This window comes from Musca autumnalis, unplaced genomic scaffold (genome assembly GCF_047663935.1).
Source record: "Musca autumnalis isolate F117 unplaced genomic scaffold, ASM4766393v1 scaffold_3, whole genome shotgun sequence".
NCBI classification, from domain to species: Eukaryota; Metazoa; Arthropoda; class Insecta; order Diptera; family Muscidae; genus Musca; species Musca autumnalis.
Window position 1 is genome coordinate 178,110,780 of NW_027411866.1, and position 25,794 is coordinate 178,136,573.

Consider the following 25,794-nt stretch of genomic DNA (forward strand, 5'->3'; position numbering starts at 1 on the left):
CAAACATTCTGAGAGTGAATAACTTCAACTTTGACTTATTCTCTGTACATTTTTGGAGGAGTGTCACAGTGAGAGCTTAACATATGCAATGTGCGCAGAACCATATCATTCCAATAGAAGAGTATATTGTTTATTTTGTTGTCGTAGTTCAACAACAAAGCCGGGTGGTGCTGGTGGTGTGGTACATACCCATAACGACGATGAACCACTTCCTCATCTTTATTGTCTCGCCTCGCGTAGGATGTGATTCTCTGTGCTACGTGCACATATTACTTCCAGTCATCATTTTCATTCAATAGTAGTCAACATTGATAACGTTGATGGTGGCAGACAGCAGAGTAGTGGGGTATATAATAGAAAAGAAACAGATTGCGCCGTTTTTTTTTCACATGTCTCGTTGATATAAAAATTGTAAAAATCTTGTTGTAACGGGGGAGGGGATAACAACAATAAAATAAAACTTCTGCAATATTGTCTGCGTGACAACTGAAGCTGTTTCAATAAACTTTTCCGCTTACAAGTTATAAAACAAAATAGCAATAGAGGAATCAAACTAAACATATTTGAAAATTGAGTGAGTGGATGACGTACATATTGTTGCTGATACTTTGGGGGGGACAAGTAGTTATCTTTACGGTGACAATCAATCATTCTTGTTTAAAAAAGAGGACTGTAAAACATACTTATTATATAATAGACGGTCTACATGAGTGTTTCGTATGGTATTGAATACACATTGTGTCCATGCATAACAATTAACTATTAAAAGTCAACAAAAAAAAAATCAAGGATATAAAGAAGGAAGCATTAAAGTGGTTAACATAGAGTCTGAATTTTTATATAGTTAATTATCACCTCCAATGTAAAACAATAACCAACTAGTAACCTATTATGGAGGTAGAAAATACATTGAGCGATATTTTTTGTGTAGCCTATAAGGGACAATTTGTTCATAATGAAATCCTACTTCCATAATTAAGATTTGTAAGACCCTTTTGGGTTTTTGTAGATATCTGGTCTATGGGAAGAGGTAAATGTGACCTACATCCCCAAAGCTGCGATATTACCAGACTATATACACGGTGCTTTTGAAACAAATTTAAATGGAAGGTGCTTGCACCAGGGAAGTTTTTGCAGATTCTGAAACTACAATGTTCATAGTTGAGAAAAAAAAACCGGAGCGCTTTTAAATAAATCGCGTTTCAAGTTGACATTTTTAGGGGTTGTTTATGTTTTCACGATTTTTCTTAGAAACCGCAAGTCCTATCATAATGGGACTAACGAAAATGTTGTAGTTATCAAAATTCTCTACAAGATTGATCTTTATGGTATTTTCGTAGGTTTTACCATTATTGAAGTATAGAAGTTCAAATTGGGACAATGCACTGCTTGTAGGGTGCGCCTTAACTAAGTTCCCAGGAAAATGTTCGATGACAAATCATGAGTTGAATCATAGGTGCAAGTGACATGTCATAGGTGAAAATTTAGGTGAATCACCGATGACATTTACAAGGGAGTGACACATGATTTCACGAATTCATTGTCATAGCATTTTGCACCAGTTCATTGTCATAGCATCTTGCACCAGTTCATCGTCATAGAATCTTGCACCAGTTCATTGTCATAGCATCTTGCACCGGTTCATTGTCATGGCTTCTTGCACCAGTTCATTGTCATGGCTTCTTGCACCAGTTCATCGTCATGGCTTCTTGCACCAATGCTTTGGATCCGGATTTTTGCCAATCAGAAATAAAATTCGCAATACAATTATGTACTTTGTTGAATTAATAAGAATACAATGCGCAGATGATTTGTATCGCCAGATGTTATTTTTCTTTATTTTGTATGTAATTTTCAAAATTATATATTATATTAATCTGCAATATCATATTTATCTCTTCCGATGGCTGCAAGATACTTCTTTCAACTTGGGGGGTTCCGTTTTTCCAATATTCGATAAATTATGTGTGAATCTCTGAACCAAGCTCATCGTTTGGGAAATCTAGTATAAATTTGAATTCTGTTATTTTATTTCAAAAGAAAAAGCTTATCCTGTAATAGTTACCACGTTATGGTCTCTTTTATACTTATTTTACCGATCTCCTACTTTGCTTCTCTCACTTTGCATGCCATGCTTGTGATATCGTGATCTTTCCATTGGAGTTTTGTTCCCTCGGGTCGCATAACGTCAAATGGCTCGTATTCATATGCCGGTGGCATCTTTATCCATCCTGTTAACATGGCCCAACCAACCCAATAATTGCAGCTCGATATGTTTTACTATATCGGTGTTGGTCGGCTGGGGAAGCTCGTGGTTTATAGACCGGGTCTTTTTCATACTTCTTTTTAATATCCACAAAACGAAACAGGTTTCCAAACACAAAATATATTTTTCTTTTGTTTTATATAAATTTTTAGTTATAATAGATACATTTTCCCACTATCGATCACTTTCATCTGACTTTTATTTTCATTTTAACAATTACTTTTGCAAGTATACAATTATTCGGGTACATGAGTATTTGATAATTTATTGTGCGGGTACTTAGCAATTTATTTAAACTCATGACAATATTATGACAAAAATCGGATCTTTCACCACTTCAATTTCACTGATGAAAATTCGATGAAAAAGATCGGATCTTTCACGACTCCTTTCGCACTCATGCAAAAGAATCAGTGAAATCATGATTTCACATGGAATCACTTCCATTTAATTTTGCTGGGATATTTTAATGAAAACCGCTTACACCTGGGAATTTTTTGCGGATTCTGAAACAGCAATGATCATAGATAAGAAAAATCCAAAAACAAAAAAAAAATCACTGTAGGGATTTTTAGATAAATCGCGGTAAATATTCACATTTTTAGGTGTTTTTTAGGTTTTCACGATTTTGTTTGGAAACCGCAAGTCCTATCGAAATGGTGCTAAAGAAAATGTTGTAGCTGTGAAAATTCTCTAGAGGAATGACCTTTATGATTTGTTCCCAGGTTATACCATTTTTGAGATAAAGAAGCTCAGGTTACATTTTTTGGTTTTTTTAGAGTTTCGCGATTTTGCCTGAATGTGCCAATTTTTATTGATATGGTACCTGAGAAAATCTTAAAGCTGTGGAAATTCTCTACAAGACTGTAACTTTTCCTAGGTTGTACCATGTTTTAGATATATAATTTGCAGTCATGACATTGTTTTATAAGGGGCGATACAGAATTGAATTGAATTTGAATTGTCCCAATTTGAACTTCTATATCTCAAAAACGATAAAACCGACGAGAACACCATAAAGATCAATCTTGTAGAAAATTTTCATAGCTACAACATTTTCTTTATTCCCATTTTGATAGGACTTGCGGTTTCCAAGCAAAATCGCATAAACCTAAACAACCCCTAAAAATGTCAACTTGAATCGCGCTTTATTTAAAAAGCGCTCCGGATTTTTTTTTTTTGTTTTTTGATTTTTCTATCTACGAAAACATTGTAGTTTCAGAATGTGCAAAAACTTCCCAGGTGCAAGCACATTCCATTTAAATTTGCTTCAAGAGCACCGTGTATACCAATTAGTCTTTCTTCCTTTGTATTAAAGACACGGTTACTGGAACTTGGAATTAGGGCATAATTTGATTCTACAAAGATCAGTAAATTTCAATACACCGATAGAAACATCCTTGAATGTGGTGGTTGAACACGATGAAAATAATATGAAGGATTCACACTTTAAGTCGGTCTTATAAGCTGAACCAGTTCTGTAGCGTCTTCCTAGCGGAGGTATTAGCCATTGTAAAGGCCCTAGAACTGATTCAGGTCAACTTGCGTGGTTATGAGAGACCGATAGTCGTTTTTGTGGATAACCAGGCGGCACTCAAGTCCTGCTCTATCAAGTCCAAGATCGTTAACACGTGTAGAGGATTGTTAGGAAGACTGAAGAATGAAATCACTTTCTGCTGGGTACCGGGACACTATGACATAATTGGAAATTAAATTGCCGATGAGCTGGCACGTGCAGGATCGCAGTCTCCAAATGTTGACATTGAGGAAACTGTGCATCCCCCTCTGTGTCACTTCACCAATAAACTGGACAACTTCTACAGAGATCTATCTGCTCCCAAATGGCGGGACGAGCCCGGATGTAGAATCTCGAGCCTTATCTGGCCGGCTATATCCAGCCGTAGAACTTCTTCCCTGCTACTCCTTAACAAGGCTGAGACCAGAATTGCTGTAGGGGTCATAACGTGGCACTGCCACATAAGATCCAAAACTAGTCTGTGGGACAGTAGTGTCGATTACTGCAGGCTATGCGAGGATGAGACTGAAACGATTGAGCACCTACTATGTCATTGCCCAATGTTAAACAACACTAGACACAGACTCTTCAGCTACTATGAGTTCTCTTCTGCCTCAGACCTATCTAGCATAGATCCATCAGTGATTGTTCTTTTCTCAAGAAGTCTCAAATGGCTATGGGAAAGGAACTCCGAGCGTCTTTAAACATAAAAAACTACTTTTAGCAGACTTTTTGATTTTTATCTTTTCTTTTCTATTTGGACGATGAACACAATGGACCTTTGGTCTTCGAATGAAGCGACTGCATTAATTGCAGTCGCGCGTCCTAAAACCTAAACCTTCACACTTTACTTTGAGGGCCTTTATCGATGTAGAGGGAACTTTCAAGGGTGTAAAACTAGAATTCATCCACAACAGTCTAAGCAGCATCCTAGTACACACATCCTATGCTCATGAGCATAATGAAGACGAACAGAAGCACTCGTACACATAGTGTGTCTTCGTTCGGTAGTGGCATTTGTTGTTGTTTAACACAATACAAGCACAATGTTTAGTTTTCACTTGTGAGGGTACCCGATACTGGTCTAACCCCCATTATAATAAGTCTTCTTCTAACTTAAAGTTAAAAGTGTTGATTAAATTTCTTATCTTTTAATGTGAAAATTATATTTTTAATGCTTTCCAATTGGTCTATTTTGCGCTTTCAAATCCATCCAATAGTAAAAGAAGACATAAAATGATGGCCCTATATCGATCGATTTATCAATTGATGAATCTGTCAGGACACCTATGTACTAAATTGGCAAACTTCGTAAAACCTACCATGAGAAGGTTCACCGCAGATGGCTTATGGAATCGGAATGCAGGATATCCAAAGCAATCTGTCCTGCGATCTCTCAACGTAAAATCATTTCCCATGACTCATTTGGTAAGTTAGAGATGAAGATCACTGTAGGACGGCATTACGGATCACATCTCTAACTTCACTACTGTAGACTATGTGGAGATGTAGATTTGAAGTAGATTGTCTCATCTTCTTATCAGACATAGGTTCCATTATCCTGTATAAGTTTGTCATTCCTTGAGAAGATTCACCGCAGATGGCTTTTGAATCATTTCTCATGTCTCATTTTGTTAGGAACAAAATATCACTGTGGGACTTATTAAGGGTCACACCTCTAACTTCACTATTGTGGACTATGTATGCAGATGCAGAAGATATACAGTCAACCATCAACTTTGCAGGTGTTGCTTGTTGCGCATAAGATGACACCGACTACTGAATAGATTTGAAGTAGATACTCTCACCTTCTTATCGACTTAGGTCTGGATGCAGAAATCTTTGAACCGGTGACTATCTTTGTTGATAGTCAGCCGGCTCTTAAAGCCATCAAATCCTCCAACATCAAGTCTGAGGCCGTTCTTGAGTGTAGAACTGCTTTGGTGAACCTCACAAACGCTGAGACGCGGAGATGTTCTTTGAAAAACGAGCCAAGGAACTATGGAGGAGGAAACGGAGACTATTGAGCATATTTTATGTCGCTGCCCGATGTTAACTCGAAAGCGATATAGATTTGAAGTAGATACTCTCACCTTCTTATCGGACTTAGGTTCCATTTACCTGTTTAAGTTTGCTTTTTTTATATCCTCCACCATAATATCATTTATATAAAAAAAAAAACTTTTTTTTATTTTATTACTTTGCAACTGAAGCCATATTGTAAATCAATGGCCAATTCATATTTAATTACAAAGAATCCACCTGATTATACACTATTGCTCTTAAAAGTATACGTAGAAATAAAGAAATGATTTTTTGGGTTATGAGTTGTCTCCTTTACATCGTAACTACTCAATACTACTTTTGGGATTTAGGTTGTGAGGCAATTAAACGAGAAAGGCAGTTAAGCATAGAGGTAGACAACCGGGTGCAGTGTATGATGTTGCCTGCCCTGAGAATAGAACCCCGGTATTCCGTGTGCAAAATGGGTTCGCTTACTACTACACGTGGTGTTATTTAAAAAATAGTTCTGAGAATAAATTTAAATCAGAAGCGAAATGACTTAATTGCAAATACATGCTGGGACATTGAGATAAACATGTACGAGTGACAAAATTTACAACGAAAGATATAAAATTCGGTGGAATATACGAATTTTCAAAAATATAAAATTGTATATGTGTACCTGAACCCATATATACATATACTCTCAATATTGTTGGAATGTTCGTTCAATTAACATATACGTGTAGATGTGGAAAAAGCACACGTTCAAATAAAGAACGCTTGCATCAATTAGCTAGCTATACAAAATGCAATAGATGCCAACGCTTAGCATTTCAACGGAGGGAGAAACGATATGTGTAATAAGTATGTACTTTAATAATGACGACGGTGATGATGATATGTGAGATGGAAATTATAACACTTGCATGTTTGGTTTAGAACACGATAGGCTATTTGTGCAGTACATTTCAAAAAACCACAATCAATGACTTTCTCAACAAGGTTGTTTTAAGAGGAAACTATTAGGCTATAATTGGGTGGGTTATAGCTGGTTGACGACTTGATGCATTCCTTTAACATTGACCTAATAAGTGTATAATATATAAATGGATTTAAATAAAAAAGTTTGTCTTCAGCAACTACGTAACATATTAATAAATTATCTGAATTAAATCAATTGCAACTTTTTTTCGTATTCTTTTTTCCCTTTCTTGAGTTTCTAATTTTCGTTTTTTTTTTAGTTTTGAAATCGAAAGCAAATTAGATAAATATTAAAACGGTCTAAAATGTTAACGAATTATTTTTCTAATAATGAGAATAATAATTTGGGAAAATCATTTGAAAACATTCACAAATTATCCTGTAGATAAAAAAAACTATGAGAAATCTATTTTTGTTTAGTGTTTAAAGATTGTTTAGTGTCATGTCATTAGGGCAAAATACCCTTAATATGCAAAACATGGAAATGGCGTGTTTTTACTTTGTAAATTGCTAAAGTAAAGTAACTACATATGTATGTATACATATATGTATATCGTTTGTTATATCTGAAAAACAATTCTACATTTGGTCAATTTATAATTCAATACCTCTTTCGTAGTTGTCAACAACATATTTTTCTTCATGTTATGATTTTAGATATTGGACTAATCTATATAATCAAAATAAACATTCGATAGATGTTATCGAAAAATAACAGCTATAATGTCTGTACGTACGTATGTGTTTGTCTCAGTACAATCTAAAATTGTTGGCCTTCTTTAAAACCAACCATAAACGGGGTAAACAACAAAACATGCCACTCTATATAGCAATTAAATGTGAAAAATATGGTAAAATTATTACTGTAAAATAGCAACAAATACAAATGTGGCATATACAGTATAAACATGAAATTAGCACAATTTAATATAAAACAAATTAAAAAAGTAACAAAACAAAATGTACGAATGGCAATTTGAAAAGTAAAAAGTAGTTAAGTGGATTGTTTTAGTGAAAGAATACTTAATTTGATCAATGGCGTTTTTCATTTATTTCCAGACTTCCGAAAGTATTTCCTAAATCATTAACCCGACATAAATAATTCTCTTTTGAATTGAGCTTACGTCTATACATATCCTATCAATATGCGAACCAGTTGCAGTAGTGGAATTCCGTAACTCATTTTTCGAGTTACCGACAAAAATCGGTAAAATTAAAATTTTATAATTTCTGAAATTAACGAAATTTTTCGATAAGTTAGCAACCAAAATGAAGTCGTCGTTAAGTCCTACCGATAGCAACAGTGTTGTCAACATTAATTGATACTTTCATTCATAATTTTGCTTTTTGATTTTACCGATTTTTGTCGGTAACTCAAAAAATGATTACAGAATTCCACAACTGATATTCTTCGAATGTTCTGCACAACTTTCGAAAACGACAATCACTGTCGAATGTTTGGCAAATGTTTTTCGTGTGTACACCAAACCCGTTCGTTGGTATTGATATGGTTACGAAGTTTTTCGGCAAATCACACACACGCGACCCGAACGCAAAGTAAGAGAGCAAATGTTTTGATTTTTTTACTTCAGTCTTGTACTGAATGTCATGCAAGCAGGTTGATGCCGCTTTATTTGTTTTTTTGGGTACACTGAAAAGATTTTGCAGTTGTACAGCAAATATGTGGAGGGAAGAATTTGAAAATGATTTTTTGTTTTGTATTAATATTTTTAATGACGCAGAATGCCTCGTCTGCAATGGAACAATAAAAAATGTATATCCATCTTACCTTAGGCGTCATTATAATACGCATACAAAATATGTATCATTTAATGACGGGAAATGTGCGAAAAAAAATAATATGCCAGCTTAAAGATAATTTAACAAATAAAAATAATAGGTGTCTTAATATTATAAAAGACAAAGGCAATTATGAGTGGATAATTTTCACTGTGAGGTAGAAATCGATGTTGTTTAACAATTTTTATTTTTTTATCTAAATTTACCCGAATTTCGTTAATTTTATTTTATTATATTTAAGTTAAGACCCTAATGTAAAAATATAAAAAAGAACGAAATCGCTATCATTAATTAACTCTTAGCAATCGCAGTTTTAATAAAAGAAACTGAAGTGTATACATTTGACTGTGATTCACTGTATATTATTTTTAATTTTAGTCATACAAAGCGAACGCGCCAACAATATATTTTTTCTATTTGAAAATTTTGCTTTTTAGGCGATGATCATTTTTAGTATTAATTTTTTTTTTTAATTTATTAATCGAGCTTTTTTATGATCTATAATGCAAATGAAAAAGGAAAGCCGACGATTCGAACCCACACACCCACCACTATGTTTGGCTCTGAACGCTAACACGCCGTGACAACTTTTTTCCTGTGTTTTTCATTTCATACTCAATATGAAAATCATCACCCTGTTCTGTTCTGTCAGTGTAATTTTACCCACACATAAACAATTTAAGCGCTCGCTCTTCTTGGTCGGCTATGGTGTACACAAGCACGTTGTTCTTTTGTTCGTCATAAGTTCGAAAACGATATCATTTTCGAACATTTGGTGAATGTTTTTTCTTTACAACAAAAATTGTTTCGAGAAACATTTGTAACTTTAATTTTTTTCGTATCAAAAAATAATTTTATGTTGTTTGTATAAAATTCCCATTTGCTTTTTTCAAATAATTTCGTTATAAATGCTACGTATAATAGGTGTGTCTTTTTACGTGATAATTTGTAACAATTATTACGAAATGTTACTAAATGCTGTCTTTTTACTCAAAAGTTCAGTAAAAGAGAGCGAAGTGAGAGAACAATTTTGACAGTTGTTTGCTGAGAAATTGATAAAAGTTGCTGAAAGAATTTTTCCCAGCAACATTTAGCAAGTTCGATCAGCTGTTTTTTAATCTTCTGCTAATGGTCAGCTGCTCAATGTTTACCTTATTTTTGTGGAAAAATAATATAAATAATACGATTCAGCTATATTTATTGATTATTTTATTAATATATTAATAATTTTTTATTTATTTTGCTTAAAATTTACGAACTTTTTCATTGCTTTGGAGTTAGTTTTTCTTTCATGCTTTGGCGCCAATGTTTTTGTTTTGGTTATCAACTGTTATCTTGCTAAAGTTTACTAAATGCTGTCTTTTTACTTTTTTCTCTATTTTCGTATCAAAGAGTAAAATCTTTCTTACTCTCTGAAAAGAAGTTACTGAATAATTATTACTGAAAAAGTAAAAAGACACAACTAATTATAAGATGTGTCTTCTTGCGTGATAATTTGTAATAATTATTACGAAATGTTACTAAATGCTGTCTTTTTACACAAAAGTTCAGTAAAAGAGGGCGAAATGAGAGAAAATTTTTGACAGTTGTTTTCTGAGAACTTGCTAAAGGTTGTTAGAATAATTTTTCCCAGTAATATTTGATATTTGGGATATTTGTGAAAAATACTGAAAATAATGCGATTCAGCTATATTTATTGATTATTTTATTAATCTTTTAACTATTTCTTATTTATTTTACTTGATATCGAAGAAGTTTTTGCCTTAGATTTAGTTTTTCTTTCATACATTGGCGCCAATGTTTTTGTTTTGGTAGTCGACTGTTTTCCTGCTAAATTTTACTAAATACTGTCTTTTTACCATTCTCTTTTTTTCGTATAATTTTTCTTACTCTCTGAAAACATATTACTGAGTAAATCTTACTGAAAAATAAAACCAGTAAGGAAAGGATCAAAGTCGGGCGGGGCCGACTATATGATACCCTACACCACTGTGAATATGTAAAATATAAATCGGAGCTATATCCAGATCTTAACCGATTTCGATATAATTTGGCACATTTATTTCCAGACCGAATTCAGTCACACATTCCAAATATCATTGAAATCAGGCTTATATAGCATATTTGGTGCAGCAAATACGCGAAATCGGCCGAAAATATATATGGGAGCTATATCTAAATCTGAACCGATTTCGATATAATTTTGCACATTTATTTCTAGACCGAATTCAGTCAAACATTCCAAATTTCATCAAAATTTGACGTATATAGCGTGTTTGGTGCAGCATATACGTGAAATCGGGCGAAAATATATATAGGAGATATATCCAAATCTGAACCGATTTTCACCAAAAGCAATAGCGTTCTTCCTATGGCAAAAAAATCTTAGTCCCCAATTTTCAGCTGAATCGGACAAAAAATGCGACCTGTACGTTGCGAACAAAAATACATGGGCAGACGGACGGACATGCATAAATCGACTCAGAAAGTGATTATATGTATGTATATCCCCAGAAGGAACTTTGTATGTTACATACAAATGCACAAAGACAGAATACAGCTAATGTTTATCAGCAGTTACATATCGAGTCGCAAACATAACAAAGAAATTAAAAACGGAAAAGGAACATAACAGACACATCAAAAAACTCCACAAAAAATGTTTTTCGCCACTATCGTAGAAACTATCGTCATTCATTCACTACCCAGCAAAATAAATTGGAAGTAGTGCAATTTAGACTAGTTCTTTCACGGCATGTTTTTATGCAGTTCAAACGGAGTCGTGAAAAAGGCACTCCGTTCCTCACATTTTAACAGCATTTGGATGCAATCTAAAGAATCACATCCATTTGTCACATTTTAACAACATCTGGAGGCAGTTCAACGGAGTCGTGAAAAAGGCACTCCAATTCCTCACAATTTAACAGCTTCCGGATGCAGTGCAAACGGAGTTGTGAAAAAGGCACTCCGTTCACTACATTTTATTAGCAGTTGTTAGAGACGCACAGCGGAATACATTTCCAAAAAGAGATAATCGTGGTAACATTTCCAAACATTTGTTAATACAAACTAAATAATATTTAATTTGTGAAATTTTTCCGGTAACTCAGGAGAAGAAAATTTCCCAATGGAGTGCTGTTGGATTACATGTCGAAATCTTAACTGGTGATGGGAAGACAATATCAAACCCATTTAGCAGAAGAAGCAAAAGCACTTAAGCTTGGATTAAATGAAGAGCGGAGAAAACACACATGTTTGCGATTGAATTCAATAGAGAATTTTCATAATTTGAGTTAATTTAATAAAGTTATTAATATTTTTGTTTTACACAAATAATAAATGCATTTTATTTTATTATTCAAAACACGTGCTCTGGACTGCCTCCTATTCTACCACAAAGGGTCAGTTAAAATGCAATGCCAAAGGGTCAGTTAAAATGCAGAGCCAAAGTTTCAGTTAAAATGCAATGCCAAAGGGTCAGTTAAAATGCGGTGCAATGGAGTTCCTCTTTCCGGGGTCACTCCCTTGTAAAAATCATGAGTGAAAATGCATAATTTGATGCACTTCCAAATCACTTGTACATATCATTTAACTGCCTCTTTGGAGCCAAACTTTTCGCTGGGTAATAATATTATTGCCGATATTTGAAATCGAAGGTTTTCCTGCCACAAACTGAGCGACGAATGAATCGTTTTCAATTCATTCTCGTGTGTCGTTCTCGAACAGAATATCCGCAAAACTATCGGGAAACATTCGAAAACATTTCGGAAGATTAACAATTAATTAGATTTTACCCTTTCGAGTTGGGCTTAATGATCCCAATCCATTGAAAAAAGAAATCTTGCAAAGTATTTGGAACCTACTGGAGGGTATTTTTCTCACTTCTTTACTAATCTTTCTTATTCTGCTTTGAAGATTCCATCACCTTCCTTAAATCAGAAATAAGTATAATGGACCAATTTATTAACCTAGTGATGCATTCTTGTACTTAGCTATCTTTAAGGGTAGGTTACACTATATGTAAATGTCATATGACATGAAATTTTCCATCATTATATAGTCGCTAATATCTGCAATATTGGGGATTTTCCTTACGCCACTTACTTTGCGCGTCCACACCAGCAAAAATGTAATAAAATTACGTCTCCACATTGCCTGCGTGGGTAGATATGGAACGTTTTTATTTCGTGTCATATGACATTGATAATGTAAACTACCTCTAAACCTTTAGGATCTGTTGATGGGAGATATGTCAGTAATTTGATCTTATATTCACCTATAAAGAGTCGGGTGCCACTAGATTTCTAAGATCCATTACGACCTGGAGATCTTAAATAGGTGACTGCAGATCTAAATTTTTATTTGAAGTAGTCCTTATGATTTTGATTACAAAGATAATTAACAAAAAGTTCTAAAAAATCCTACAACTAAGGAAAGGATTTGATAACTACCACTGCAATAACTACCCCCACAAACGCTTAAACATTTACGCTTCAAAAACTCTAAACATATCTTGTCTTTTTAAAATTGGCGACCTGTTGAAAGGTTGGGTGCCACCGTGGTGCAATGGTATGCACACCCGCCTTGCACGCAGAAGGTCGGGGGTTCGATCCCCCGGCCAGGCAACATCAAACATTTTTCAACGGTGGCAAAATGCCCCTCAGTAATGTTGGCGACATTTCCTGAGTATTTCAGCCTTGAAAAACTTTTCCATAAGTGGTGTCTTAAGACACGCCGTTCGGACTCGGCAATAAACAGTAGGTCCCGTATCATTGAGCTAAATATGAATCGGGGTGTACTCATTGATAAGAGAGAAGTCTCCCTTGTCCCGTATGGGATGTTGTGGAACAATGTTTTTTTTATGACCTGTTGTAAGGACATAAGGATCCACCACTCCTCTTACTGTAATTTTTTTGTACAACCATAAGCTGTACTTTTACTTGTTTGGCTTGTACTGTACATTCTAAAAATCTAACATTCGGCCTGTTGCATCTGTATACCAATTAAGACTTCCGCTTAATATAATTGGACATAACTGCGGATATAAACAAATTATTAATTCACGAACTTCTTAATATAGTTTTGTTTTGAAGAATGTAAACAAAAATATTACCCTAAAGCTATTTTCAACACAACAAACGCTAATGTCTTGTTTTGGTTTTTTTATTCAAATTCCATTCAAAGTGAAATATATTTTTTTTCTACTATTGTTTTGAACCTATTTCTAACAGCTGTGGCGTGTGTACGATATAACTATTAAACCAGTTTGCAAAAACCGTACACGTAGTACTACTACTCCACATATGGATGGGGTCTCATTAAGATTCACTTTGTGAATAGTCGTCTTGTTTATAAAAAAAATCTTTACCAAACAATAACAACATCTGTCATCTTTGGTCAGTCACTACGCATTCAACTTTTTTGAATGTAAAGATTTTTCTCAATTGCTCTCCTTTTTTCGTCTTCTTCTTCTTGTTGGATGAGATGAGGGATATTTTTTGCAATGGGGTTGATTTACTCTACCCTTCTTCTTAAATTCCAATAGACACACATTTTGTTGAAAGAAATTGAAACGCATTAAAAAACATACCTGTTTCAGTTCCTTTTCAATTTCACCGGCCCTTATAACCAAAGGACCACGCACAGCATATTCCATGGTTATAAAATTTGGATTGATATTCTCCAATTGCAAACATTTTGAGGTATTTCCCGACATTTTTGCTTGATCCATAGCGGAGGTACTTAGAGCGCGACAATATTTCGGTACATACAAATTATTACTGACACGACTACAGCGCGCGCTAAAGGTCTGAGCCGGACTGAATGTAGAGAGTTGGTTTCGTTGTTGTTTGTGCTGCTGTTGGGGTTTGTTGGTGTGTATCAACAATGATTTCCAACGACGAGATATTTGACTGTTGGAAGTAGCCGGCGATGAGGTTGATGGTACTCTCAATGCATTACTACCAGCGCTGCCGGCAGCAGTAGCACGCTGGATAGCGGCATTGGAATTGCTAAGCAAGAGACGACTCATTGTTTTTGTTGTGGATACGAAACGACCAACAAGAGTACAACGCAAATAGGCGGTGGGGATGGTTGTGGTTTAATGCTTGGAAAGCTTTGTTATTGTTCCACAGCTGTCTGGCTGCTGTTTATTCTTCTTGTCGAAACTGTAAAGAGAACAATGAGTATGTGTGAGAATTAGTATATATTATTGGAATTGATGATAAGATACGTTACTGAAGTTGATATGTGTGCCAATATATTAAATAAAGAAAAAATAAATGCAAACACATATTTTCTTAGATAAATATTTAGAGTGGTCGTTATCAAAAACTGACCAATATTGATAGGAATATTTGTGCTTTTAATGTTACTGTCGGTAAGATGTTAATACCTGTCGCCTTTTTAAAAGTATTCTCTTGATACAAAACGGTTTATTATATAGTGCTTGCATTATGAAAAAGCTTTTGCTGAAATATTTTGACTTAGTATAGACACAAACCACACACAGTGGAAGATTTTTACAGTGTTTTATTTAACTTGCTTTGGTGTCCATTTAGTTCAAATCTAGTAACTTATTTTTAACAAAGTTGCAGTTGACCAATCGAACTGAAACTTTGCACACCTTTCAGTTTTGGATGACAATACATGAATATGAAACCAAAACCAATATTGGACCATTTTTTCCTATAGCCCCCATATAGCGATACCACCCGATTTAAAGTATTTTAAGAATTATATCTTCATTTTTACACCGAATTGGCTGTAATTTGGCATTTGGGGTTCCCAATGGTACAGAAATGTCCCCACCAAAAATTTTGGACATAAGTCCAGGTTTTTGGTATAGCCGTTATATAACGGTACCAAACGATTTCAGGCAATTTACAATTTTTATCTACATTTTCGGCCTAAATATATAATTGTGTTATGGGGTACTTAGTGGTCAAAAAATTTATTAACTGAAAAGTTAAAAACATACAAGTAAAAAAGTATCAGTCGGCTTTGTCGACAGAAATATACCCTCAGCCTGTGTGGATTGAAATTCGTTTTGCCCAAAAAACTTATGTAATTAGGGGTTTTTTAAAATTTTGGGTGCATAAACCGACAAAAGTATGGATAGGATTAAAGCTCAAAAATTTGCCGGGATAACGATAGATAGGGCTTTTTATCACACTAGCCTAAGAAAAACATAACATCGCTGTAAACAGGTCCACTAGGAAAACCTTCGGTAAAAATGTCCAAAGGATCCTCGAACAGTCCCTAAACCACACAAAATTGTTGAACATTTGTGTGGGTGGTACCACAAGGATTGGACAGATAGGGCCCAAATTTGAACATAAACTAAGTATCGACAATATTTAGAGATCCAAAGTTTGGACCAAATCGGTTGCTACGTCTATGAGAATATTTTCGAACTTTTGTGGGGGAGGTACCGGAAGGAGTGGACCTATAAGCACCGCCTTCGAATTTCATCTAATATTCGAAGAAATAATATAATATCAAAAGTTTGGACGAACACAGTATTCGGTTCGAGCCCTCCAGCCACTACATATGGTGTTATAGGTTTTTTTTACAACTTTCGGGCTGTTTTCTCAAGAAGTATGGACTTGCCCCTGAAAAAAGTTTACTGCCGTAATTGAGGCAGCGAATGCGAGTTGCTTCAACAAAAACCAAAGTGATTCGAGAGCAGGTCTTAAAGTGAATTTATCCAAAATTTTAAAGTGAATTTATCCCGAAGGAGTGGACAAATATGGTCCATATTTGAACCTGATCTATATCTGGTAGATATATTAGGATGTGTAAAGTTGGACCAAATCGGTCACTCCCATTAAAAGTTATCGTGCGCACAATTTTTTCGAACATTTTTGAACTTTAGTGGGGGAGGTACCTGAAGGAGTGGACCGAAATGGCTTATCTTCGAACTTAAACTAAGTTTGCACAAAAAATTACGAAGGCCACATTTTGGACCGAATCGGCAGATTCGTTCGAGAGTTATCTTGCGCTCCAACCACTACACACGATGTCATAGGGATTTTTTGTTCCTTTCGGGCTATTTTCACAGGAAGTATGGACTTGCCCCTGATGAAACTTATAGCGTCATATGGGGGGCAGTGAATACAAGTTGCTACAACCCAGCAAAATGTTTGCCTCCAAAGATGCAGTTAAATGATATGTACAAGTGATCTGGATGTGCATCAAATTATGCATTTTCACTGATGATTTTTACAAGAGCGTGACTACTGAAAGATGCACTCCAAAGCACTGCATTTTAACTAACCCTTTGGCACTGCATTTTAACTGACCCTTTGGCATTGCATTTTAACTAACCCTTTTGCACTGCATTTTAACTGACCCTCTGGCACTGCATTTTAACTGACCCTTTGGCATTGCATTTTAACTAACCCTTTGGGGTAGAATAGGAGGCAGTCCAAAGCACGTGTTTGGTACAGGCATTCTGCGGAAATTGTGCAAGCCATTACAAAATATGCCAGAACAAATAAAATGCATTTATTATTTGTGCAAAACAAAAATATTAACAACTTTATTACATTAACACAAATTATGAAAATTCTCCATTGAATTCAATCGCAAACATGCGTTTTTTCTCCGCTTGCATTTGTTCCAAGCTGAACTGTTTTTGCTTCATTTGCTAAATGGGTTGTCTTCCCATCACCAGTTAAGATTTCGACACGTACTCCAACAGCACTCCATTCGGAAATTTTCTTCTGGTGAGTTGCCGGAAAAATGTTCACAAATTAAATATTATTTAAATATTAAATATTATTTAGTTTGTATTAACAAATGTTTGGACATGTTAACACGCTTATCTCTTTTTGGAAAATGAAAGCCGCTGCCTGTAGAGATGTACAATCTGTTTTATGTACATATAGGGATCTCTAACAACTGCTAATAAAATGTAGCGAACGGAGTGCCTTTTTCACGACTCCGTTTGGACTGCATCCGGATGCTGTTAAATTGTGAGGAATTGGAGTGCCTTTTTCACGACTCCGTTGAACTGCATCCGGATGTTGTTAAAATGTGACAAGTGGATGTGATTCTTTGGATTGCATCCAAATGCGGTTAAAATGTGAGGACTGGAGTGCCTTTTTCACGACTCCAGTTGAACTGCATCAAAACATGCCGTGACAGAACTAGTCCACATTGCACTACTTCCAATTTATTTTGCTGGGAAGATAAATCAAAGCGATTCGTGAACAGGCCCTAAATTGAAATTTTCCGAAATTTTGTGTGGGAGGTACCCGAAGGAGTGGACCGATTGAGTCCATATTGGAACCTCTTCTAAGTCTAGTAGGAACTTCACGATGTGCAAAGTATGGATTAAATCGGTTACTTCCTTCAAGAGTTATCAAGCGCACAAAATTTCCGAACATTTCCTAACTTTTGTGGGGGAGGTACCACAAGGAGTGGACCGATATAACCCATCTTCGAACTTTAACTAAGTTTGGACAAAATATAACAAATTTTGGACCGAATCGGTTGATCCGTTCGAGAGTTATCGTGCGATCCAGCCAGACAGACGGACGGACATGGCTAAATCAACTCCAAATTGTCTGAAACACATTTCGTCCAAACATACTTGTGGCCTAAAACCATTATTTCGATGAGGCACATTTTGCCCGTATGATATTATTGATATTCCGATATTAGTCGCTGTAGGGAAACCGAGCGATTTCGTCGATCCCGGGCCGGGGCGTCTTTATTAGTCGGGTGCCGCATCTTCGAAAGGGAAGATGAGTATCTTCTGGTCACAGTAGTTTCATGCAGTAACTGCTAATAGGGTGCCACCGTGGTGCAATGGTATGTACACCCGCTTTGCACGCTAAAGGTCGTGGGTTCGATTTCCCGGCCAGTCAACATCAAACACTTTTCAACGGTGGCAAAATACCCCTCAGTAATGTTGGCAACATTTTCTGAGTATTTCAGCCTTGTACAACTTCTCTACAAGTGGTGTCTTAGACACGCCGTTCGGACTCGGCGATAAACAGTAGGTCCCAAATCATTGAGCTAATATGAATCGGGGTGCATTCATTGATATGAGAGTGCCTCCCCTATCCCGCCTGGGATGTTTGTGGAACAATTATTAACTGCTAATCTGCGCGGGACCTCATCAACCCACGCACCTTCGCACGGTAACAACATGGACGACCTTGAAGATGCTGACTTTGCCGAATCTGGCTTTGTAGCTATCTACGTCATCAGAAAGGAAGACCTTCATTTTGCAGCCGATCTATCAAGGATTTCTTCTTTGTGATCAGCTCTGTCAATGCTTCTAACCGACACGTTGTTGTAACATTATATGAATGTAGCTACTTCGATTAGTTCTATTAGTTGAGTAGGTTTGGCCGGGCAGTTGAAAAGGTGCACTGCGTCGTGCGGGCCTGTACACGGCAGATGTTTAGTACGATGCCATAAGTCCTTATCCTATAAAAATTTAGACGGCTGCACCATTCCGAGCGTAGTTGAGCCAAAACTAGTCTGGTTTGTCGTGGCAGCTGACGCTACTCAGGCTTATTAATCTAGGAGTTCTCTACTATATGATGATAAGGATGGCTCTCACGGTAACACCCGAGCAGGTACTGCCACAAAAGCTGTAATGGAAGAATCTTTGTCTCTTCATGTTGATGGTCCACCGAAGACATGAGGTCACAGACCGATCTATCGCGTTATAGGTGGTTAACAAGTTTTCTTTATCTGCATCCCAAGTGCAGCCGGCTAGGGACTTGAGTAGTACCCAGTTTCTACTTTTCAGTTTGTCGCAGATAGATGTAGCATGGTAGATCATGGTGGTAAGATCAGTCGAATAGGAATTCAGCCTTTCACAAATGACATCAGGGAAGGTATCTGACGCCAAGACCGTACAATCATCCGCATACGATACGATCTCAATTGGGCTTCCTGTTCCTAAATTCCACAAATGACTGGCGTCCACACATATAGTTGATTATTCAACGTTTCAACACGGTTGTATGGTAGGTAGTAGGTCACATGACCTCCTTTGGTTCAGTCCTCTACTGATATGTGCAGTAGTACTATGCATTTTCCGGAATCCATGTTGGACAACTGGAAAACAGCTTCCTTTAATTGGAAGGAGTAGTGCCCCTAAAATCTTTCCTGTGGGCGACGAATTCACCTCTGCTGGCATCATTGCCTGGGGTCAGTAGCTGGACCACATTGCTTTCCAGGCTCGACACTGCCTCGCTGAGTAACTCGCAGCATGCCTATATCAAAAGTAAATATGGGAAACTGCAGTTCATGAGGTCGTGGGTTTTATTGAGAGAAACATGGAGAATTCAAACTTTTCCTTTGCAGCTTTCCTGGATATAGAAGGAGCTTTCAACAACGTAAAACTTGAGTCCATTCATTTCTCGCTTAAAGCGGTCAACACCCCGGAAACCTTGATATGCTGGATAAATAGGATGCGGGAGAGCGGGATCATTTATTCCAGTTTTGGGGAGTTGACGATAAGGAAAACAGTCACCGCTGCTAACATTTTTGGCGGAATTCGACAATCAGGGCATCAAGGTTGTCGCATACGCGGATGATGGGGTTATATTGATAACTGGCAAATTCTTGTCCACACTCTCGGAGCTTATGCAAAGATCCCTGTCAAAGCTGTCCCCTTGGGCCACCGCAAATGCCCTTGGTGTAAATCCAACGAAAACAGAACTGGTATTGTTCACCAGAAAGCGTAAGCTCGGCGACTTCGTGCCACCAACGTTGGATGGAGTGCAATTACATCTATCTCCTGAGGCCAAATACCTAGGTACAATACTGGATTCACAATTGAGATGGAAGAGGAACGTTGAGGAACGGACGAAGAGAGGTATGATTGCACTCTATTTATGTAAGAATTCGATTGGGAAAAGCTGGGGATTAAATCCAGCTATTATACACTGGCTGTATAATACTGTTGTGAGACCCATCCTATCCTACGGATGCCTTGCCTGGTGGCACGCGCTTCGACATAAATCGAACTCCGGCAACATAGACAAGGTGCAGAGGGCAGCCTCGATCCTGATAACTGGAGTTTTAGAAGTACACCGCAAGCAGCTCTAAATGCGATGTTGAACCTCTTGCCCATGAGACTCAACATCAAAGGTCAAGCAGCACGTAGTGCCCAGGCTACATGAATTGAATCGTTGTCGTGACAACACCTATGGACATGCATGCATTCTTCGGGAGCTAGGACCAAACCTTAGCTTAAATCAGCAGGGGAAATTCAGCGACTATTTACCACCAGTCTAAAGATTTGAAGATATTGAGGTCGTTATCCCTAATAGAGATGACTGGATCCGTAGTAACCCTCCTCTGGACGGTCTGGCTTTCTACACAGACGGTTCCAAGATGGAAGAAGGTAACGGAGCTGGCGTCTACTGCAAAAATCTTTGTCTCGAACATTCATACAGGTTGAACAGCGACTGTAGTTTTTTCCAAGCTGAAATCTTCGCGATCAAAATGGCTGCAGAGTTGATAAAAAGTCTGGATGCAGAAATCTTTGAACCGGTGAGTATCTTCGTTGCTAGTCAGCCGGCTCTTAAAGCCATCAAATCCTCCAACATCAAGTCTGAGGCCGTTCTTGAGTGTACAACTGCTTTGGTGAACCTCACAAACGCTGTCCGACTCTGCTGGGTACCGGGACACTGAGACATTACTGGAAACATGAAGACAGATGAACTGGCAAGACATGGATCCCAATCAACAAGTCTAGCAATGACTGATTCTATCAAACCACCCATATGCCACCTGTTTCGGAGAGTGGAGACGTTCTTTGAAGAACGAGCCAAGGAACTATGGCATAATGAATCAAGTTGTAACGTGTCAAGGGCCATTTGGCCGACTCTATCAACAAACAGAACAACTTCACTCTTAAATTTGAGCAAATCAGAAATCAGGGTATTGACGGGCGTCATTACTGGTCATTGCAACATCCGAGCTTTTATCGGCAAATGGCAGGATGTTTGCGTGGATTATTGCAGGCTCTGTGAAGATGAGGAGGAAACGGAGACTATTGAGCATATTTGATATCGCTGCCCGATGTTAACTCGAAAGCGATATAGATTAACAGGAGTATCCTTTCCTCCAAGCTTAACCTTCTACTCAAACATGGAACCAACAATCATCAATAACATCATCAAAAATTTGAATTGGCTGGGACGGTGCAACCCATAAGCGTAACTACTTCTTTGGCGGTTTTCTAACCATCACCAAATAAAACCATCCTCCTTTCTTTATTACATTTTCATCTTTAACAATCCACTTATTATTACTTTCCCATCCCCACCCTATTTTTTCTTTATTTTCTCTTCTTTGTCTTTTCAGGTACATCTGAACTTTTTTTTCTGATTTATGGCTGATCACAATGGACCGACAGGTCTCCGAGTGGCGTAGTCAATATTTTGGCTACACATTCCCAAACCTAACCTAACCTGCTTTCCAAGCTTTTCGTACAATTTGGGTACAAGTACAAATTATGTGTGTTTGTACTCAGATCTTGGGCCTTTTTGCTGTAAACGTATTTTTTATAGCTTTGTCCAAACTCTTTCCTTATAACTTGTATTTTTGTGGTGCAGTTGTTCCATACATTTTGAAAATAATATTGAAGGTATAAATAGGAAATGTTTACCCACTTTATACAAATTGAACTTCTTTCCTTTAGCTACCCCTATCAGATTTTATTTTTTTTTAATTAGACGGACTTCGGTCGGGCATTTAAGACTTTCTCCTATGCACAGGTGCAAATATCGGGCACGGGAACAAAATATCTTTGAAATTGAAAATTTTTCTCTAAGTAGCCGGCCTTTAACAAGGGAATTTTCGGAACTTCAAATGGTCATATTTCGGAAATTATACATTTCCCAGAAGAAAATAATATACCGTTGAAATCAATACAAAAAACTCCACCTGTGGTAGAATTTTCAAAAACATTTCTGAGAACTGTAGCTAAAGGAAAGAAAAGTCATACAAATTCCTAGTAAACAAGTTTAGACAACATTAAAAGCCGGAATATAAAAAAAGTAAATAAATGGAAATGGACATTGAATGTTTTCAAATCGATTGAATTGATTATATGTATGTATTAATACAATTGTTATTGAAAGTTGATCATTGGTTTGGGTGCATCTAACGTCTGGTAATTGATAAGAGACAAAAATAAATGAATGAATTAATGAATGTTTGTATTGCGGAATTAAAATTGGAATTTAATGAGAAATATATAGTCAAGTTTTATATTAATAATAATATTGTATATTTATGCATGTGTAATTGAACACATGCCGAACATTGTCATAGAATCAAGAGTATAATTAGCGTAAGTGACGTACTAATGTTATTTATTAAAAATAAATGTAGATAATGTAAATAAAACGATCTGCTAGGTGCTAACTAAGATTTGCGAAAGAAAATTATTCTCCTTTCTGATATTACTATTTGAACATACAACACACAAAAGTTAATATGGTATTAATACATATTATCCAGGCCGATAAACATTTACATATAACTATATCTAGACCAACCGATTTCACCACCATGCAACTAAAACTGTCCTTTAATCAAAGAAAAGTTCAAATTCAAACATCAAAGACAGGTAAAGTTTATGTTGAGTTGTTATGATATCGCAAAGAAAATTCCAAGAAAATATAAATATCACCCACATAACTCTGGTCTCATTATCGATATGTCAAAACATATCCTTTATATTGGAGTATGATGTGCAGCGTGTCGACTACTTGACAACTTTAAGAGCCAAAAGTTAAATTCCATTTCCATATTGTGGTGTGTGCCAAAGCCATAACATATGACGAACATGCAATATACCTACGGTGACCAACCGTACTCTATTATAGAGTACAGTACTCTATTTTAGGCGTCCGTACTCTATTTTTTAACGTACTCTATTTGTCCTCTATTTTCATTGAGCGCACTCTATGTCCTCTATTTTTGATTTATTTCACAAATACTTATGAATAGTAATTCCCGTCCAATTTTTGGCCTGCAACTTTTCTTCAATGGGTACGAGGGCAACTATCTAATTTTCTGGCCTAGTAATGAAAATGCGAATATTTATCAACAAAAATTAATTTATTGTGTTTTAAAGTATTCTCCAGCTCATTTATGTACTTTTGCATGTGCTCAAACCAATTGTCGAAGCCCCTTTTCGACTCCTTTGAAACGCTTCGACAGCATGTTCTGCCGATTGCTGTTATGCTTCGGGCTCATACGCATAGATCCATGATTCTTCACCTGCGACGATCTTATAAACGTCTTTTGAAGAACTGTGAGCGCATTCTTTCGAAATCGCTTGAACCGATCGACACGGAATCAAACGAGTCAAACCATTTTTGAGGCGAATGCAAGCTGGTTGATACCGCTTTCTCAGCATATATAGAATGGCACAGCGGAACTATCTGGCACAACGGCCGTTTTTGGACGACCTTTGTATTGAAGCGAGCGTCGGCAACGATTGAATTCATTAAATTAGTTTTTCACAGTGCTATAGGATGGTACTTCATCGCTATACTAAGATTTAATTTCATCGATGCATTCTTGCCATGTCGAAAGTTGTGAAAATGACCCCACTAAATTGATTTTTTTAGGTCAATGTAAACAACGCAACACATGGTAGTACGACAAATCGTACTGAGTAAAATGTCAAACTTTCCAATAGAAATGTCAAATGAAGCCTGGCGATACGAATTGTTGCATAGGCCAGAAACTTATATAGTAGCCCTCGTACATGTACTCTATTTTCGTCCAAAAATATTGGTCACCGTAAATATACCTTCTCAGTAGACTGACTACTTATTATTTACTAAATCCACCAAAAAATCCTACACCTCTTGAACTGTATCTGAAAACACGCCACGATTTGATTAGATATCAGACACTCATAATTATCGCACATTATATTTACTGTTTTGCATAATAAAGCAGACATTGTTAGGGGATTTCGTGTTGTTGCCCTTTGGTTGGTAGCATTTTTCTCGCCATAGTTTTATGGCAACAAGTTAATAAGAATATTTATTTGCAATACTAAACGAATATAAAAAAGTGATTTATTCTTAGCTAGTTTTTCGGCGTGTTAGCCAACGTTAATTTGCATGAGTTGTGTTTTTGCCGCCAAAATAGAAAAAGTGTCCCATACAAATGAGGGGTGTGTGCGCTACCCATTTTTGTTTGTGTTCATTGACATTCAAATACATGACAAAGAAAATGTTTTAGCCATTCTAATATTGATTGGGGTAGGAGAACCAATTTCTAATTTATCAAAATAGATAAACAAAAGGTGCAAAGTGTAGTAGCGAAATACATGTGATACATTAGGTCATAAAGAAAATAATTTGGTTGTATAGATATAATTGAACAAATTGTATTGTGAAAAGTATTTGGTATACGTGATGGCCTATTGTTTAGAAGAGTTGTGTTTGTATTAGTTTATTAATTTTTTGGCAAACACTCAACAAAATAATACATTTTTGTCATTATTTTCGTAATTGCTACCAAAGAAAAAACAAAAAAGAAGCAAACAATTTTATATTTTTGAACATATGGTGACTTTGAGAGCAAAGTACACGAGAATATGAAAATGGACATCTAAAAAAATGAAAACAATTATTTATTGAAAAAACAAGTAAACAACAGAGTAAAGTTAATGACGTAAAAAATTGCAAAAAACAAATAAATCAATAAAACGAAAAGAGGAAAGTGATAGGAGAAAGATTTCTATCAGCTCTCAGAGGCCAATTTTGACTACGATACAGTAGCAGCAGTTAGAAGTTTGTAGTCAGACATTATGTATTTTTAAAATATAAATATTGTCTCTAACAGGCTAAAAGATCGCCATAATACTCTCAAGGGTTGTGCATAATTCATAAATATCAACAAGACGACGTCATTACATATTATGTTTTGTTTACTTTTTCAAATGCAGGTTATAATGTTATCACATAAAAATCGATCGAACAGTCCAATGTCCCCGATTAATTTTCTTATCACTCAAGATGCTTTGGTAGAAAGCTGAGAATATTCACATCTAAGAAGCAATCAGCCTTTGGGAAACTTGTCTGATGAGTGTACAAAACCCGAAATCGAAGTTAAAATCAATGTCGAAGGAAGGATATTTGAAATTGGTCTTATAGGATAAGGGCACCAATAGTAGGCACTTTAAGGATTTGCCTAACTTTTATCATTCGCCATTTCG

At 36.3% G+C, this 25,794-nt stretch overlaps 1 protein-coding gene across 2 annotated transcripts in view; it reads right to left on the bottom strand.

The window, feature by feature from the left end:
* Positions 1 to 25,794, bottom strand: part of LOC141398544 (alanine aminotransferase 1) — a 50,706-nt gene that overhangs the window by 16,795 nt on the left and 8,117 nt on the right. For both annotated transcript variants that reach the window (XM_073975908.1, XM_073975907.1), the window contains exon 2: positions 14,161 to 14,737. In XM_073975908.1, the coding sequence (XP_073832009.1) occupies positions 14,161 to 14,601 (441 nt within the window). In that variant the 5' untranslated portion in view covers positions 14,602 to 14,737. The remainder of the gene's footprint in view (positions 1 to 14,160; positions 14,738 to 25,794) is intronic.